The sequence below is a fragment of the Dasypus novemcinctus genome, chromosome 15 (genome assembly GCF_030445035.2).
Source record: "Dasypus novemcinctus isolate mDasNov1 chromosome 15, mDasNov1.1.hap2, whole genome shotgun sequence".
NCBI classification, from domain to species: Eukaryota; Metazoa; Chordata; class Mammalia; order Cingulata; family Dasypodidae; genus Dasypus; species Dasypus novemcinctus.
This window is the reverse complement of record NC_080687.1, coordinates 35,167,731-35,185,870: the sequence shown is the minus strand read 5'-3', so window position 1 is coordinate 35,185,870 and position 18,140 is coordinate 35,167,731. Positions and strand designations below refer to the sequence as shown.

Genomic DNA, 18,140 nt, shown 5'->3' with positions numbered 1-18,140 from the left:
CTTCTTAATTGCAAGAGTTGGGTTGGGTCAGGGACCCAGTTTGGGAAATTTCAGCTGTTTTCTTTTTTCTCCTTTCTTTCCTTCTATGTTTATTTCATTTTGTAGATGAAGTTTTGTTTTCTTGTTGTTGCTGTTTTCACTTCAGATTTTTGCTCTCCCTTTTCTTTCCTTTTGCTTTATTTACAGTTTGCACTGGAAACCGGTGGAAGGCTTTTTTTTTTTTTTTTTTTTTTGCATATTCCTCCCCTTCCTCTGAGACCAAATTTTAAAACACTACAGTGTTTAGGATCCCCACAGGGCCATTTTAAGTATTTGGACCTGTAAAGGGCCCCAAGCAATAACTACCTGAATTGCTTTTAATTACACAATATAGCTGCATCATTTTACTTCAGATTCTTTTTGATTGACGCTGCAAGGCAATTGTAACCACGGATGATGGGATTAAGTGCCTCTTGAAGTGACTTTAGCTTCTTGTGGGAACAAAGGGAAAGAGGAGAACACTTAGTCCTTTTTTGCCTGAGCTGCCTTTTTCTTCACTTGCGTATAAAGAAATACAATTAACAAACATTATCCCCAGAGGTAAATTGAAATGTACATGCAGACAAGAACTGCTCTTGACTGCAATTAGACATATATGATCCGAGGTATCCTGGCCATTCATTAGTGCTAATTGTTTGAGAAACAAGCCCAGAACAAATGATTAAAATGTAGGCGCCATAACTGGGATTATTAGCATGTGTGATAAAATGCATGCTTTGCAGCTGTACCAATAAAACGCTTTGGAAAGTAGCTCTGATTAGACAAATGCTTAGTTTGCCTCTGTGGTGAGCTCTTGGTGTTTGCTCAAGACCTGGTGGTGTTTATAACAAACAACTTATATCTTTCTTTCTTAATTAGTGGGAATTACTATGCAAATGTTGGTATTTTGTAATTTAATATCCTTATCATTTTCTGGTGCCTTTGGGTTGTTATTGCAGTCTACTGGTCCTGCTGGGAATCATGATAAACTGAGTTCTGAGGTTTTGCTTCTTTGTGCTGCTTTCTTTAAAACATTGAGTACTACTTTCTTTAAAACATTTGCTCACTTATTTGGTTTTTGAATAGTCATTTAGAGCATCCACACCATAGTTAAGAGAGAAATGTCCCCTTAGATCCCTTGGTATTGGGAACTTGTATTATAGGCACAGAGTAAATGGATTGTATGATGTCATATATATGAAATATGAATCAATTTATAAAGATGGAATTGGATTAGTGGTTATATAGGGATTGGGAAGGATAAAGGGATTGAGAAGTGACTGCTAAGGGGTGTGGAGTTTTTCTTTTTGGAGAAATGAAATTGTTCTAAAATTTTTTGTGGTGATGAATGCACAACACTGTGATTAAACTAGAAGCCATTGATTGTATACTTTGAATAGATTGTAGGTATGTGAATAGAGCTCAATAAATCGGCTTTGAAAAAAAAAATCTAATGGAGCTGGTTGGCCCACAAAGACAGTCCCCATTCTTCAGGGTTCTAATGCTATGGAGACTGGGTTTGGGATCTGTCGTGGCAGACAGAAAGGATCCAAATCTTCTGGAATCTTCAGAATGGATATAGAGGGAAAGCACATGTAGCCAGAGGAATAAGAGGAGCCAATTCAGGGAGATCACTGGCAATTAGATAAATAAGTAAAATAGGTACATTTAAGGGTTTGGGGATAGCCAAGAAATGTGGGCTTGGTGAAGTGTGGAGTCAGGGAGAGAGATGAGAGACACAAATGGAACAGGAAGAAAGATAGGGGGTGGAAGAATGGAACAGAGTTGCCAAAGACAACTCGGGAAATGTGCCAGCCAGGCAGAAGCTGAAATCTGATGTAAGTCTAATAATGGCCATCTCAGGTGTTCCTCCATCTTCTGCTGACATTTCTACAGTCCAAGTCAGAGGAGGGACTATTAAGAGATTGCCCTTTTGGTGCCATGAAAACCTGCAACAACTTTTCAATTTCAAGCCCAGCTGTCCTAATGCTTCTGAGCCACTCACCTCTTATGGTATCATTAGTAAATTCCAAAGGAAGGCAATAAATATCTGTGGTCCTCTAGACAGAATCCAATATTAAGTTAGCTTTTTAAAATTAGTTAATGCATTCCAAAGGCAAATGTAAACGGCTTTCTGATTATCCAGGGCTCTGGATTACCTATTCCTCCTCTCTTGCCCTTAACACAGAAAACTGAGAATCAAGTGACAACAAACCACAATAGAGAATTATTACGGGCATATGGAAAGGATTAGCCTCTTAATTTTTATTTTGTTCTCTTTGTATTTGCAATAACCAGTGTTACCTTCTGAATTTGACCAGTTCACTCCACTGAAAACTTAATGAAAAATACATATTAAATAAAAGAGGGGTTTTTTAAAATCTAAAAATAAAGAGATAAGAAGCAGTTTTGCACTTTGAGCTGGTGCATTGCTAAGTGTGGCACTAAATTAAGAAAAAAAAATTAAGGTCCTCTATAATTAGAGCAAGTTCCTGAAAGTCTTGCCTTAAATAGATATTTAAAGGAATTAGTCCTGTAGCGTATTAAATATACTTTTAAAAAACTACATCAGAAAAAGCCTTCGTGAGCGCATCCATATGTTTAGTTTTAATTTTCATCACACTTAGCTCTGAATAATTAAGAAGGAAAAAAACAATCTTAATCTTATTGTGGGTCCCACACAATCAAAGCCACATACACGTGATTCATGATCACAGCTTGTATTCACAGCTTTCGTGTGTATGGTGTGGGTCTGGCAATTAGACTCAGACTGTGTTTTTTCTAAAAATTATTCAGTGCTAGAGAAAGATCAATATTAAACCTTCCCAAAATCTACAAATCAGAATAATCAAGGGACTGTGGCTAACAAAATATCAAAATTCTAAGCTATGTAACATTTTGGCCTCGTTTGATTGAGACTGACACTTGAAAGGAATTTTTGAGAGAATCTGGAAAGAAAATGGAGATTCCATTAACCCAGATCATTTTTATGACAGTTACCAAATAATAATAATAGTAATAAGGTACAGGGAGAACCTCTTTCTCAAAATTGTAGTGCCTTTTTTTTTTTTTTTGAGAAAAAATAAATCTTCAATGGCTATTTTTACAGCAAAGAACTCAATCATGAGGGAGATGCATTAATTTGACACATTTAGCAGTCTTTGAGCACTTAAAGAACTCTGTAAAAGAATCCATGGTTTACATCTGTCAGTTTGACAATCTTCTTTGTGACCTTTAAAAAAATAGTTAGGGAGCGATTGGTCTTTCCAGTCCACATTTGCTGTTACCTTTAAAGCTCTGAACAAGCCAGAAAATAATCATCTCGGCTTTAAATATATTATTTTTGATGTAGAATAACCCAGTATAATGTAATCTCTAAATGAAAAAGTTTAGTGACTATTTTTGGTGGTCCAATGGTAATATTATTTCCTATACTTTTCACTGGCTGTTTTGTTATATTAATTAGTAAATACTGTTTCTGCAGCTGGCTTTGGAATCAGATCTTTTTAGGGAACCTAAACAAAACTTTATGCTCTGAGAGTTGGTCAGTGATGGAGCTGTCCTCTCTATTCCTTACACACAGAGTTTCAGGATCTGAAATAAAAAACAGTCTCTCTAGAAGCAGAGAAAAGTCAGGCTGACTTGTCCTTTAGGTTTTAGTTACAGTTTACCAAAAGCTCCCATGTAATGTGCTTGACAGGCAATATATCTCATAGTTGCCTACTCCGTGATTACACTTGAAAATCCATCTATCAAATCTCTATAGGTAGAGAGTACTGAGCAATTATTTCTGGACCAAGTTCTCAGCAACATTTAAAAGTTAACTATTAATGAACAACATCCTTTGACTCCCTTGTGTTGTAAGGAGCCAGGAATAGAAGCAGCCCAGAAACAGAAGAGATGCTAATCGCATTGTGTTCTTAAACGTGTTCAGTGAAGGAGTGCAGGTTTCCCTCTTGACCTCGGTGTCACTCCAGAAAAAAGAAAAATCCCTCCAGTTTTCCGTTCAGATTAAACCTCTGCTCCTCCTTCTCTAACCAAATGTAGAGCAAGAAAGTGGGATTAAGGCAAATACCCACCAACAGGCACATGCTCTATTATCATCCCCTCTTCAACACAAAACAGGGAGCTTTGCAGAAAAACAAAGCTTCTCTCCTCTTCCCTCTCTTCCTTCCCCTCCCCCATTTTCCCTCTCCTCCCGGGCACCTCCGCCTTCCTTTTTTTTTTCCTCACACTTTCTTATTCAGCTCAACTTTTCCCTCTAGTATCCTTGCCTTTCTTCTCCTGCGTTTTGCTCTCCCCCGCCCTCACCTGCTCTCAAGAAATACCTTCTTCCCCTGCCTTCCTCTTTCTCCCCTCTGCTTGTCTTCTTTATCTTCTCTTTCTTTTTGGAGAAATGTCAGTGATTGCTCTCAGAGGTAGTTCCGGAGGCCAAAGTGCCATGGGACAAGAGGGACTCTAAAAGCAGCCGTTGCCCTCATCGAAGCACATTTATTAGTAAAGACTAACCTGTATGGGATATAAACATGGATCTCTGTTTTCTTGGAAAACTTGCCCTCTTATTTTGATCCATCCCGTAGTCTCCATAGTTGTTTGGGTTTTCCTGGGTCTTGGGTCATGCTTTCCACACAAGCCAAATGCTTACCTCAAGAGCTGGAGTTCTGTTGCCATTCCAGTGAATTCACTAAGTGACTCTGCAGAATGATTGGACTCTTAACTTCCTGTCCATGTTTGTATACCCATGGCCCTTACCTAGCAAGGTGCCAGCTCATTTAATAAATTCAGTATTTATCAAATGCTTGATTGAATTTTATCAGTGCATTTTTATTTATGAAATGGTAGCATGAATGTGATAAGAGGAAACAGATTTGATAACTTTGATTTTTGAGGTGGATATATGTTTGCTTTCTCATTCCGTACGGAAGAAAAAATAAAAAGACCTCCATCATTTGGGTGACTTGTAGCAACTTGCTTTGCCACCTTGGTATCCTCCTGATGGTCTGAGGGGGCAGAGATCTGCACTGCAACGGCATGACAAGAACATTACCAAACTGGACAAAAAGAAGGATTCTGCTTTTGTTCTCTTTTTCCACCGTCGGTTCCTTATCCGACACCCGTCCCTTTTCCTTGGGTTCCTGTGGCAAGGATAGGGCAGGAGGGAGTTCCCTCCCCAGCACGCCTCTTTTCTACAGGGTGCCTGCAGTGGCCTCAAGTCTGGCTCATGGCCTGTGGATTGCCCCCAGCTTGTGTCGTGCATCTTCCTGAGAAGCAAACCCACAGTGGCCCACAAACTGCTATCCTGTGTGTATCAGCTTTGGACACAAAAGACTATTTCTTCATTTCAGCACAAAATGGAGCACTTGATTGAAGTGTAATATAATTGCTTCATGAGAGCGTTTGCCCTGAAAATGTCTTCTTGGCTTTTCTGAAATGGGCTGCACGCTTATTTGTATTTACACCACATGCTAATCTCACGAATGGCCCTATGCTGCTGATGAGAGGACAAATAGCTGTTCTTTTGCTCTCGTGTCCATGGAATGCTCCCCCCTCTCTCTGCATTGTTGCCATAGTAACCAAAACAGTTCTTCAAATGGAAGTAAGGAAGGAATCTCTCAAGGCACATGGAAACTTAGCAAATTGCGAACATGAGTAGACCTTAATTATAATAGATGCTGGTATAAATACCTAGTTATTAATAGTCATAAGCGTGGTTGAAATTTGCAGATGAATTTTGCTGTCGCTTGGGGGATAGGAAAGGATTGGTGAATGGGCACTTATCCTCACTCGACTTGCACATGGAAGCATTGGATTTGTCATAATAGGTCAGGCCTAAGGGCTGTACAACACAGAACTCAGTTTTTTATAGTATAACCAAAGAAGAGCTTTTTTTAAAAAATTAATTTATTGAAATATATCACTGAAGTATATCATCCGCACACAAACATACATAAACAATAAGTGTATAGTAACAGTTATAAACTTACAAAACAAACATATATAACAACATCATACAGGACTGTCATAACTCACCCTACCACCAACACCTTACATACAAGTTAAACCTTTTTAACTAATGATTAAAGAGCATTGTCAAAATATTACTACTAACCAAACTATTTTCCCCCAACCCTCCCTATTATTATCTTTATGTCATTTATATATGAACATACATAAACAATTAAGTGTATAGTAAAAGTTGTGAACTTACAAAGCAAACATGCATAACATCATACAGGGGTCCCATACATCAACCCTCCACCAACAACACCTTGCATTGTCATGAGATGTTTGTTACAAATTACGAAAGAATATTGTCAAAATCTTACTACTAATTATAGTACTTATCTTACATTTGGTGTGTTTTTCCCCCAACACATGTTATTATTATTTTTTAAGTACATTTTTTATAACAAGTTGTAAACTTATAAAACAATCATGCACATATGCAGAATTCCCAAGCAACACTCCTCTATCAACACACCACACTGTGGTGGAACATTTCGAAGATAATATCATCTGATTGTTACCATGTCCGTAGTATACATTTGGCTCACATTTTCCATACTGCCCCATTATCAACACAGTACGTCTTTGGCATAGATGCAAGAATATTATATTATTACTGGTAACCACAGTCCATAGGTCATTGCAGTTGTATTTTTCCCATGCATTCCCAACACCCTGCTATAGTGATATACATTTGCTCTAGCTCACAAAGGATACTCTTGCATCTGTACCATCAACCACAATTCTCATGTACCTCTTGGTTTACTGTGCCATTCAGTTCCTATATTATTTTCTAGCGTTCTGTCAGTTGGCATTTACATCCCTAGACCACAATTTTCAGCCACATCCCTATTTGTAAACTAGCTGTTACTATTTTTACCCTCCATTCTATACATTTCCACACTTTTACAGTAAAGCTAATTAAAACTTCTATGTACATTAAACGTCAGTAGTCCATCTCAGTCATTTTCTTATGTCCATTAAAATCCACCACCTATACCAGGTCTTGAAAATATTTTCCTACAATTTCTTCTAGAAGTTTTATGGTTCTTTTAAATTTAAGCCCCGTGGTAAATACAAAGTAGATATGGGAGAACATGCAAGCTCTGAGAGCCAGAAATTAGAGTACAGGGTGACACAGCTAGGCTGGTAGCTGGCCATAGAGTGGGAGTCCCTGTCCCTACAGCTGGCCCTTAAGACCGAGGGGCTGCTCTTCCTGCATGTCACCCTGGGCTCGCTGCTGGCCACTTATGGCTGGTACATCATCTTTAGCTGTATCCCCCTCTACATGGCCTTTCAGAAGCTTTTTGCCCAGCTGAGGGCCTTGAGGCAGAGGCAGCTGGACCGAGCAGCGGCTGTGGAACCTGATATTGTTGTTAAACAAGTAGCAGCTGCTTGTTTGAAAATGCAAGAAGAGTTAAATGCACAAGCAGAAAAGCATAAGGAAAAAGCTAAATCGGCTTGAAGAAGAAAAAAGGAGACAGAAGATTGAAATGTGGGACAGCATACAAGAAGGAAAAGTTACAGGGAAATGCAAAAAAGCCTCAGAAAGGAGACTGTCCTGGGTCTTCTACTTCGTTGGTCATCCCGAAGTGTCAATCTGCCTGAAAGCCTTGCGGGGAGGTGATTATAGCCCCTTGTCTGGTGAAGGAGGTGGGACATGTTCCTGGAGACCTGGGCTCAGAGGCCCCCCTGGCTGGTGGGTGAGGCTGAGAATCTTGTCAGTGTCGTTTCCAGTATTAGCAGGATGAGCCCTTGACCCTCAGTTCAATTGCCCATGCGCGCTTTTCATGGTGCCTAGCTAGGGGGCCCTGGGGTTATATCTGGTCATACTCTTTAATTTCGTGCTTAATATCTAGTGTGTCAAGGCCTCCGGGTGATTTACAGTCTTGCTAGGAAAGGCCGAGTAATGATCTTGTACCAGAGAACTCTTTGCCGATAGAACAATCTCTATGACAAGTTATATAGAATGATGGTTTTTTTTCTGTGCATTTATTTTTAAAATAAAAGTGCAGAACTTTGTAAAAATGAAACTCTAAAAGTAAAACATTGCAAATAAAAAAAACCAATTAGAGTACCCATTGCTGGGGATGGCAGGTAATGGGGAGTTGATGTAAAATGGGTGTAGGTTTCTGTCTGGGGAGATAGAAAAGTTTAATCATGGAAGGTGGTAAATGTGATTAATCCCACTGAATGGTATGCTTGGGAGGGGTTGAGATGGCAGCAGAAGGAGTGTCTGTCAGATAGGCATCCTTCTCTGCTGGTTCCATCTGACCTCTGGTGAAGACTAGCTCATCTCTCTAGGCTCTTGGTCACTGGTCTCTGCTGTAGGATCAATGGTTGGTGGACTCATTGGGTCCAGGCAATGCATGGAGTTTCCCCCCAGGGAGCTTAGTTATTGCCCTGCTGTCTAGGCTTCCCATTTTTGCTCTCACTGGTACTCTTTAGCTCTAGCCTCAGTAGTATCTATCCTCTATCCCTGGCCCTGGGGTGTCTCCCCTGCCATCACCCCTAAAATGAGTAATGTTCTCATTCCTGCACTATAATGACTCCCTTGTAGGCACACTGACTCTTTTCTTTTTTTTTTAAAGACTTATTTTTTATTTATTTTCTTTCCCTTTCCCCCCTACCCCACCATTGTCTGCTCTCTGTGTCCATTCACTGTGTGTTCTTCTGTGTCCACTTGCATTCTTGTCAGCGGCACCAGGAATCTGTGTCTCTTTTTGTTGCATTATCTTGCTGCTCCATGCATGCGATGCCACTCCTGGGCAGGCTGTGGTTTTTTTGTGTGCGGGGCAGCTCTCTTTACAGGGCGCACTCCTTACACATGGGGCTCCCTACACAGGGACACCCCTGCGTGGCACGGCACTCCTTGCGCGCATCAGCATTGCATGTGGGCCAGTTCACCACACAGGTCAGGAGGCCCTGGGTTTGAACCCTGGACCTCCCATGTGGTAGGCGGACGCTCTATCAGTTGAGCCATATCCACTTCCCCACACTGACTCTTAATTCTAAGATACTGTCCATACACCCCACCAGAAAAGTCATCAAGAACTTCTGGATTTCTTCCACACATCGGGGAGTTAGGGGCATACTGCTCTAAGCCCTTCTCTGCCTAAACAATCCATGTTGCCATATCTCCTCTCCTCTATGGTTGGTCCCACATTGGTCCAGAGCTCCTGTGAGGTATTCTTCCAGAGATTGAAATGGGGAGTGGGTACAATCCTTTTCTGCTTTCAGCTTCCAGGACGTTCCCATCACATCTCTAGCCACCTTCAGTACCCTGCAGGTTCCCAGGATAAGGGAGTAAACCAGGCAGAATATTCACCCTTCTCTCATCACTTGAACTCTCCCCATCAGAACTTCTCTCAGTGTCTTTTTTTTTTTTTTATTCTAACTTTAGTTTTGTTTTAAATTTAATTAAATATAAACTCAATCTCCCAGATATTTTTTAATTCTACAATACAGTTAGTCATTCACAGCAAACACATAAGAAATTAGATAGAAAAATTGTTACAAGCAAGGGATACATCTGACATTTTAGACTCTTCAAAGAGGGAACTGTTTTCTATTTCCTTTAAGTCCTCTGTCTTCACAGGATAATTAAAATGTAGAATAAGATCAGACAGCAGTAACTGGGAGAGTTCTTTCATCTTCTTCAACTCCAAAGATATTGTGTTAATATTTTTAATCATGGCTTCCACATTTAGCTTGTGGTCAGTAACATTATTCTTAAACATCTTTAAGTCAGTTTTTTGCCTCTGCCTTCTCCTGACCCGGGAAAATTTATTCTATTTCTTGTTACTCACTTAAGAGCCTCTGCCCAACCGTTGCCAAAGTCCAGACCACCAGACCTGATGAGCCTCTCTCAGTGTCTTGAAGGGCTTTGGCCCTCCTGATGGTAGAGGCTTCCTTTACTTCAACTCTTCCATTCCTTCTACATTCTGCCTCCGGTGAAAACTCTATCTATAGACCCTCAGGTCTTTGAAAATTAGAAGACCTCCTTCTCTACCAACAAAGGCAAGCTTCCTGTCTCACTGTGGACTTGATAGGAGACTCTAGTTTGAAACTCAAAGCTCAACAAGTTCTTCTTGGTTATTCACCATCCCTAAGCCCTGGCAATGACAGCCACGGATTCAGTGGATGGAGAATGTAGGGCAACATTATCTACAAGCAAAGAAATCTCAAAATTACCATTCCCTATTCATTTAATTAATGGAAAGTCACATAATTGGTACCCATTGCCCCTGCCTAAATATAGTAGGATTAAATTCTGGCAACTGTTAATGTCCAACAACCCCAAGGCCTTTCCAGAATCAGGGAGACACGTTGGTTATGCTCACGGTCCCTGGTGCAGCGCTTCTCATCCCTGGCTGCACTTTGGAATCTCCCAGGAAGCTTTAGAAATACACTGATTTAATTGGCTCGGGGTGTGGCTTGGGTTTTGTTTTGTCTTTTAATCCCCCCACTCACAGTAATGTGCAGCCAAAGTAGAGCTAGTAGAAAACTAGCTCTCAGCCCAGTAAAGAAACTATTAACTTAGGTTTAGAAATCAATCACTAAATTATAAATACACAGTGGATTATTTATTACTACTATTTAAAGTATTGTTAACAGTTTGTGTTAATTTCTTTATCCAAAAAGATTTAAACATGAATTTTTCAAATTTGCTGCATGTTCAGTCATCATTGGGGATTGACTCTTGTACCCCATAAAAGCATGCACGCCTGTGGGTATAAACCCATTTGTAAATAGGGCCTTTGAAAATGTTAGTAAAGTGTGGACTCGTTTGTCAATAGGGTCTCTGAAGATCCTTTTTAGATGAGACCATATTGAATCAGGATGGCCTTAATCTGAATGACTGGAGAGGACACCATCAGTAGAAAGCAGAAATCAGAAGCAGTCAGAGAGGAGAGAGAGGTCACTATGTGACCAGGGACTGCCAGCACCAGACACTACTGACCCCAGGAATAAGCATGGCCTCCCCTACGTCTTGGCTTTGAACTTCCGGCCTTCATACGGTGAGAAAATAAATTCCTATTGTTTAAGCCAACCCACAAAGTAGAATTTTCATAGCAACCCTGACAAACTGAGATAATTATGATCTGATTACTTTACAGCACTTACCTGAGTATAATAATAAACTAAGGGAAACTATAATTCTACTTAAGAGAATATTTTTTTGTTGGAGCAAAATTTCTTGCAGCAGGACAATGATTCTTGGCTCTGGCTGCCCATTAGACTCATCTAGGGCAGTGGATCTCTGCTGTAGCCACACAGTAAAGTCACCTAGGGAACTTGCAAAAGTCTAAAAGCCTAGGCTTTTCCTCGCTCCCTCTTGGATTGCGGCCTTGGCAACTGTATATTGTAAAACACCTCACGTTATTCCAATGTGCTGCCAAGTTTGAGAACTAGTAACCAAAACTAGCTAGCGCTTCCCAAACTTGCATGTGGTAACATCTCATCCGGGGATCTTGATAAACTGCAAGTTCTAATTCAGTAGGCCTGGGGCAGGCCCCAGACACTGCATTTCTAACAAGCTCTCCACCTGATGTTTAAGTAGCAAAGACCTAGAGAGTTTAAAAAATACTGAAGCCTGAGCCCTCCTACCAGGGAATTTAATTATGTGGGACACCTCTTGATATAGATGTGGAGTGGACACAACCATTCCAGAGTCCACAGGATGGAGGAATAGAGTATGGATTAGAGTGGACTTACTGATATTCTATTCATGAACTATTGTGATTAGTAATGGAAGAAATTGTAGCATTGATGTGGAGAGAGTGGACATGGTAACTGCTGAGAGTAGGGAAAGGGAAGAAGAGAAATTATGTGGGTGCATTTTTAGGACTTGGAGTTGTCCTGGGTGGTGCTGCAGGGACAGTTACCGGACATTGTATGTCCTCCCATGGCCCACTGGGTGGACTGTGGGAGAGTGTGGGCTATGGTGTGGACCATTGACCATGAGGTGCAGCGGTGCTCAGAGATGTATTCACCAAATGCAGTGAATGTCTCATGATGATGGAGGAGGTTGTTGTTATGGGGGGAGGAGTGGGATGAGGGGGGTGTGGGGTATATGGGGACCTCATATTTTTTAAATGTAACATTAAAAAAATAAAGACAAAAGAAAAAAGAAAAAACAAAACAAAAATAATCACACGGGGCAAGAGTGGGGTCCAGAAATTGACAGTTTTTAAAAACTCCCCTGGTGATTTGTCATACTGAATCCCCAGGTTGTGAACCCCTGAAACACTAAGGAATATCTACATTTCTAGGTGTAGAAATGATTAATAAATGGCATGAGGTGGGGGAGGAAAGGCAGAAGACAAAAACAAGGCCAGGAGGGGGGCTGTGTCCAGCCAGCAGAATCCCTGAACCTGCCAAAGGATGGCGGATCTAAAGAAAGATCCCTCTTGAAAAAGAGAATCCGCCATAAGGCTACCAGATTTTTTTTCAACTAATCTTAAGCCCTTGTTTTGCATATTGTTTGAATACATTTACATGTTGACTAGCAAGAGGCCCTAACTCGAAATATGTAAGATAAAATAAAATAAGTTAGATCTTGTCACCTCCTGCAATTGTATGCATAACCAGTAGTCAGTGCTTAACACAGCTCAAGTACAAAACAGATTTTGAAACAGCCGGAGATTGGGAAGGAGAGGACACACCGGCGGTTCGCAGAGGAGGGCTGCTTGGGTAAGCCTTCCTTCTCCCTCTGACTCGTGGCTGCCCCACCCCGGGCACCTGCACCACCTGCCAGTGACAGCCCAAGGCCCAGATCTCAGGGTCTAAGACTGAACCTGAAGCCTGGAACCTTCCTACACCTTCGTCTTTTTTTAATTCCAAGCATTTCTGTGGCCTTTGGGCTTCTCCCCTCTAGCTTCATTATGTTTTGGCCATTAGCCTTCCTGACCCGTTTTTTAAGTCACTCTTCTGGGTGTGCCTCCCTGGACCTTCTGGGCATGGCCTGCCTTTGATGCTGCCTCCCACGGCGCTGAACCCAGCGCAGGTCAGGGCCTCCGCACACTGCGCAGACTGGGCCAGCACAGGGGTGCAAGCCCAAGGCACCAGTAGGGGCTGTGCTTCGGCTGTCTCCACTCACCCCAAACCATGCTGCGTCAGGAGCAGGAGGCACCTTTTTGTACTCCAACCAGCTGGAATGGATGAAGGAGCACCTTTTTCTAATTTGCACAGAGGTACCTGCCATGTGGGGCCAAGGTGCAGGTCCCCATGGAGTGCTTAGCAAGTGCTCCCTGAATGACTGAATGGATGAATGAATGAGAATAGATAGGAGGCTTTTATATTCATTTAGATGAAGTTTAATGAGGCTCTCTGTGTTTATGAAAGGAACAGTTGAACATGGGGAAAAAAGCAAGTCATGGATTGGATTAAAAAGTTTAATGATGGCCAAGGAGAGAGAGAATAAAAATTACCTCCTACCTGTAATCTCCACTAAAACCTGACTGCTCCACCAGGAAAACAACAGTGTGGTTGCAGATTAGTCTTGCACACCCACATCTGGAGAGCTGGCTTTGGTTAGGTACTAAATTCACATGAACTGTACCTATTATGTGTGAGGCCACCATGCTCAGCAACGTGGGGGGAGATGAGAGAGCCAGTCCCATCCCTCCAGGAGAGTTTATAATCTAGTTGGGGATACTAAACACAGGATTCCTGGTGCTGGCTTAGAGCTACCAGCATCCCACACATGTCATGAATGCCAGGTAATAACAGCTAGATCTACTTCTGCTTTACTGTTGATGATGTGCTTCCACCATGATTGTAGCTGTTATATTGTTTCTTACTGAAGAAGGAATTGACATTTAGAGTGGGGTGGTGGCTTGCTTGTCACTCTTACCCTCTCACTCTCAGTAAAAAAAAATTGGGCTGGGGAAGTGGATGTGGCTCAACCAATTGGGCACCTGTCTACCACATGGGATGTCCTGGCTTCGGGTCCTAGTGCCTCCTAAAGAAGACGAGCATGTGCTACACCTGGCACAAGAGCGGTTGCCTAAACGAGTGGATGCCACAAGCCAGCAGATGCCACAGCCCATGGAGAGCAGATGTGGCTCTGGCTGTTGGGCACTTGCCTCCCATGTGGAAGGTCCCAGGTTTGGTTCCCAGTGCCTCCTGGAGAAGGCGAGCAAACAATGAGCAGACAGATGAGAGAACCATCTGGGGGCAGGGGGAGGATAAGAAAATAAAAAATATAAATAAATTTTTTAAAAATTGGGTTGAACCCTATAAAACTGCTATCACTGTAGGTTAAAAATGATTGAATATCAGCAATCTTATATAGCTTAGCCTAAACTTTCCATTCTATTTTCCTGCTATATGCGATCTTTTAGAAGGTTTTATTGTTTTTTCATCCAGTTATAAAAGGAATGATGCTCTTTGTAGCAAATGTAGCAAACGTGAAAAAATGTGAAGCAGCAGAAAAATCTTAATCCTAGAGGCATCTCTATTAACATTTTGGCATGTTTCCTTCTGGATATTTTTCCTTGCATTTTTTACTAAGTTGAGATGCTATTGCATAAATAATGTTATACCCTCTGCTTAGAAATAGCATTAATCATAACTATAACATTAATACTTTCTTAAACTTTTTTTTTTTTTTTTTTTTTTTGAGGTACTGTGGCCAGGGACTGAACCTGGGACCTTGTATGTGGGAAGCTGGAGCTCAACCACTGAGCCACATTGGCTCCCCTGAGTTGGTTCCTTTGTTTGTTTGCTTATTTGTTTTTTATTTTAGAGGCACTGGGCCCTGAACCTAGGACCTCCCATGTGGGAATAAGGCGCTCAACTGCTTGAGCCCCATCTGCTCCCCAGTCATAATTTTTTTAAATTTTTAACTTTTTTAAAGATTTATTTTATTTATTTATTCCACCCTCCTCTTGCCACTTGTGCTCACTGTCTGCTCTCTATTCCACTTGCTGCATGTTCTTCTGTGTCTGCTTGTTTTCTCTTCTTGAGGCACCGGAAACTGATCCCGGGACCTTCTGACATGGGAGAGGTGCACTCAGTTGCTTGAGCCACTTCAGCTCCCTGGTTTGTTGTGTCTCTCATTGTCTTTCCTCTGTGTCTCTTTTCTCATTGCGTCGTCTTGTTGCATCAGCTTTCTGCATGGGCCAGCTCTCTGAATGGGCCAGCTCGTTGTGTGAGCCAACTTGTCTTCACCATGAGGCCCCAGGAATTGAACCCAGGACCTCCCATATGGTAGACAGGAGCCCAATCACTTAAGCCACATCCACTTCCCCAAACATAATTTTAAAGATAGCATAATATTCCACTGAATGCCAGTACCATACACTATATCATCATACCTCACATAGCACAGTGCTTATGTTGAGAAAAAATAAGACTCAAGTTTTAGAGTTTGTTAAGGCTGCCTGCTGGCAGGATTGAAGAGGTTTACACAAACCGAAGCTCTTTGATGGCTTGATAGGCCTTGAAACAGACAATGGCTTTTCTTGAGTTAAAGTCACAAGGTGCACTAATCGTGGCAAACTGTTACAACTCTGCAAAATACTTAGTGGTATTCACTTAGGATAACCACAAGTGTCGAGAGCTTTTGTGAAAGAGGTGATGTGACAGTTGGGGTAATGGATATGGATAGTACAATATTTTGAATGTAATCAATACTACTGAACTGTAAACTTGAAAGTAGGTAAAATGGGAAATTTTGAATTGTGTATGTTACTACAATTTAAAAAATTAAAAAAGAAAGAAAGAAAGAGAGCTTTTGTGACGAGAACGGCTGACTTATTTTTGAAATGGATGAAGCTATTTCTCCAGGAGTAGCAGAACACTCGGGTGTTACCATTGGGCCGAGGCTTTGACCTCCGCGACATACAGCTCCATCTGTTATGGGCAGGCTGGCTTCATGGGTGTGCAGCCTGTGCAGTCCCACACGATCCTGCACTTAGAAGTATCCCACACTTGGTTTAATGTTCTCTAAAACCTTCTTGAAATTCCTAATAATTTTTTAACAAGGGGCTCCCATTTTCATTTTGCACTGAGCCCTGCAAATTCTTGCAGTTGGTCCTAGTTATGGGAGCTGATTTCATCTTCCATTCCTTTTTCTAGGGACTAAAACATCATTTTCACAGGACCAAACTATAGATCAGCTCACACAGGGGCAGTGGTGAGCAGAAGGGGCTCCCCGCCAACTCCTCTCATTTGATCAATAGGCTAAACTTAGTGTGATAGGAAAGAGGAGAGCACAGTTTTGGAACCGGCAGTGGCTACCGACAACTAGTTTCTCTACTAACAACTAGAGTTTCTCCACTAACAACAGCAGCTGCTACTACTCCTTCTACGCCCACCAACCTATTAAGCAGCTAAGTGCCAGGATTTGGCCAAGTGCTTTCTGTACATTATTTCCTTTAATCTTCCCAACAACCTCAAAATCAGTATTATTTTTATAGACAAGGAACCTAAAATTTGCAGTAATTAAGTTGCTCACAACTACAGAGCTAGCAATATTCTTTTCCCATTCTCTCTTTTACCACTCGCTTAAGAGCTGGCCACCCCATCCTTGTCCATTGTAAAAATTGAACTTGAATCCCTGATTTACCTATTTAAAAAGACTCATTCTCAAAAAAAAAGAAAAAGAAAAAAACTCATTGTCAGGGAGAGGGCCATAGACTAATGTTTACCTACATGGTTTATTTTCTGTATATAACTGTCATATAATTGTAGGTAGTATCATTATTTAGTGCATTTTGGACATAAATTTCTTTACTTTTTCTCCTGGGATGCTCCCTGGGTGGTATACTAATATTGAAAGTGTTTTTCCAGGAAGAAATAAGTACCTCCTCCTTTCCTCAGAAGACTGTGTAAATAAACAGTAACATATATGTATTAAAACCTCAGCCCAAATGTCATTGTGTTTATTGTTTTTTTCTTATTTTTTCCCAGTTTTTATATGTGATTGTATTCTGCCATAATTTAAAAAAGATTATTCATATTTTCTATTTTAATTTTGCTTTACTATTTAAGGTTTTTCAAGAATGTGTAAATAAATTCTATTCTGGACTAACATCAGTTATGTCTCCTACAGGAAAGCATCTCTGGCGGCTGATGTTTCCAGGCTTGGCTATAGTTCCTCATCCAGTCACAAGTATATTCCCCGGAGGGCAGTGCTTTATGTACCTGGAAATGATGAAAAGAAAATAAAGAAGATTCCATCCCTGAATGTGGATTGTACAGTGCTCGACTGTGAGGATGGTGTGGCTGTGAACAAAAAGGTAATGGCATTTTTCCTTAGGATGGGAAAAGAAATGGCATTGAAGTTTGGTGCTCTCTTAGTACCATTTCTCACTATTTGAAAAGATTCCACTGTATTCATTTTTTTGCTGATTACTAGTATATTTTGGACCCAGCCTTCATATGGGTTCTGAATGCATGTATCTCTTTTCTCCAAGAGAAAAGAAGTATCCAACCAAAAAATATTTTAAACTCATGACCTTCAGTTTATTTGACTGTCTGTGTATAGAAAAGAAATATAGACACAATCAATTTTATGTGTCTAAATAATTCTAAATAATCCTAGGATAATGGTATATGTTTTTCAAACCAATAAGAGGCAGTTAGGAATTTATTCCTTCTTTTTTATCACCAGGTATATTAAGTAGCGGCCTTCCCTCTTCTGGGACAAGTGTCAAGAAAATAAAAGATAGTCATCTATGGATAAAAATTTATTCCTTCTTTTTTGTCACCAGGTATATTAAGTAGCAGCCTTCCCTCTTCTGGGACAAGTGTCAAGAAAATAAAAGATAGTCATCTATGGATAAATCAACCTTTTCCTTAACTACACACAGAAGCTTAGGGTTGCAGGTTCTGGCAGTTTTCCTCTTGGCCTGACCAGAGAAAAAGTATTAGGAAATACCCAATTTGTAAACAGGTACAAAAGTTTCTCAATGCATGGTGGCTTGATCGGTGCTTTTTGTTTCATTTTGTTTTGCCAATCTTCAGTTTCCAGGTTTCTATAATTAGTGTGGATTTGGTCATTATTTAGGTGAAATTTGTAAAATATTATAATAATAATTTAGGTTTGTATGGAAAGTATTTAGACACTGATATACTTTCACTTAACTTTGTCCAGTCCCTGGACA

The 18,140-nt window shown here is 40.8% G+C and overlaps 1 protein-coding gene and 1 pseudogene across 3 annotated transcripts in view; both read left to right on the top strand.

Moving 5' to 3' along the window:
• The window catches only part of LOC139436580 (selenoprotein S pseudogene), a 77,623-nt pseudogene extending 69,848 nt beyond the window's left edge, over nt 1-7,775 (top strand).
• CLYBL (citramalyl-CoA lyase) overlaps nt 1-18,140 on the top strand; it is a 267,593-nt gene that overhangs the window by 145,921 nt on the left and 103,532 nt on the right. For all 3 annotated transcript variants that reach the window (XR_188188.4, XM_004458414.4, XM_012525124.4), the window contains exon 2: nt 17,087-17,273. Coding sequence is in view for 2 of the 3 variants with exons in the window: in XM_004458414.4 (XP_004458471.1) it covers nt 17,087-17,273 (187 nt within the window). In the remaining variant the exon portion in view is untranslated. The remainder of the gene's footprint in view (nt 1-17,086; nt 17,274-18,140) is intronic.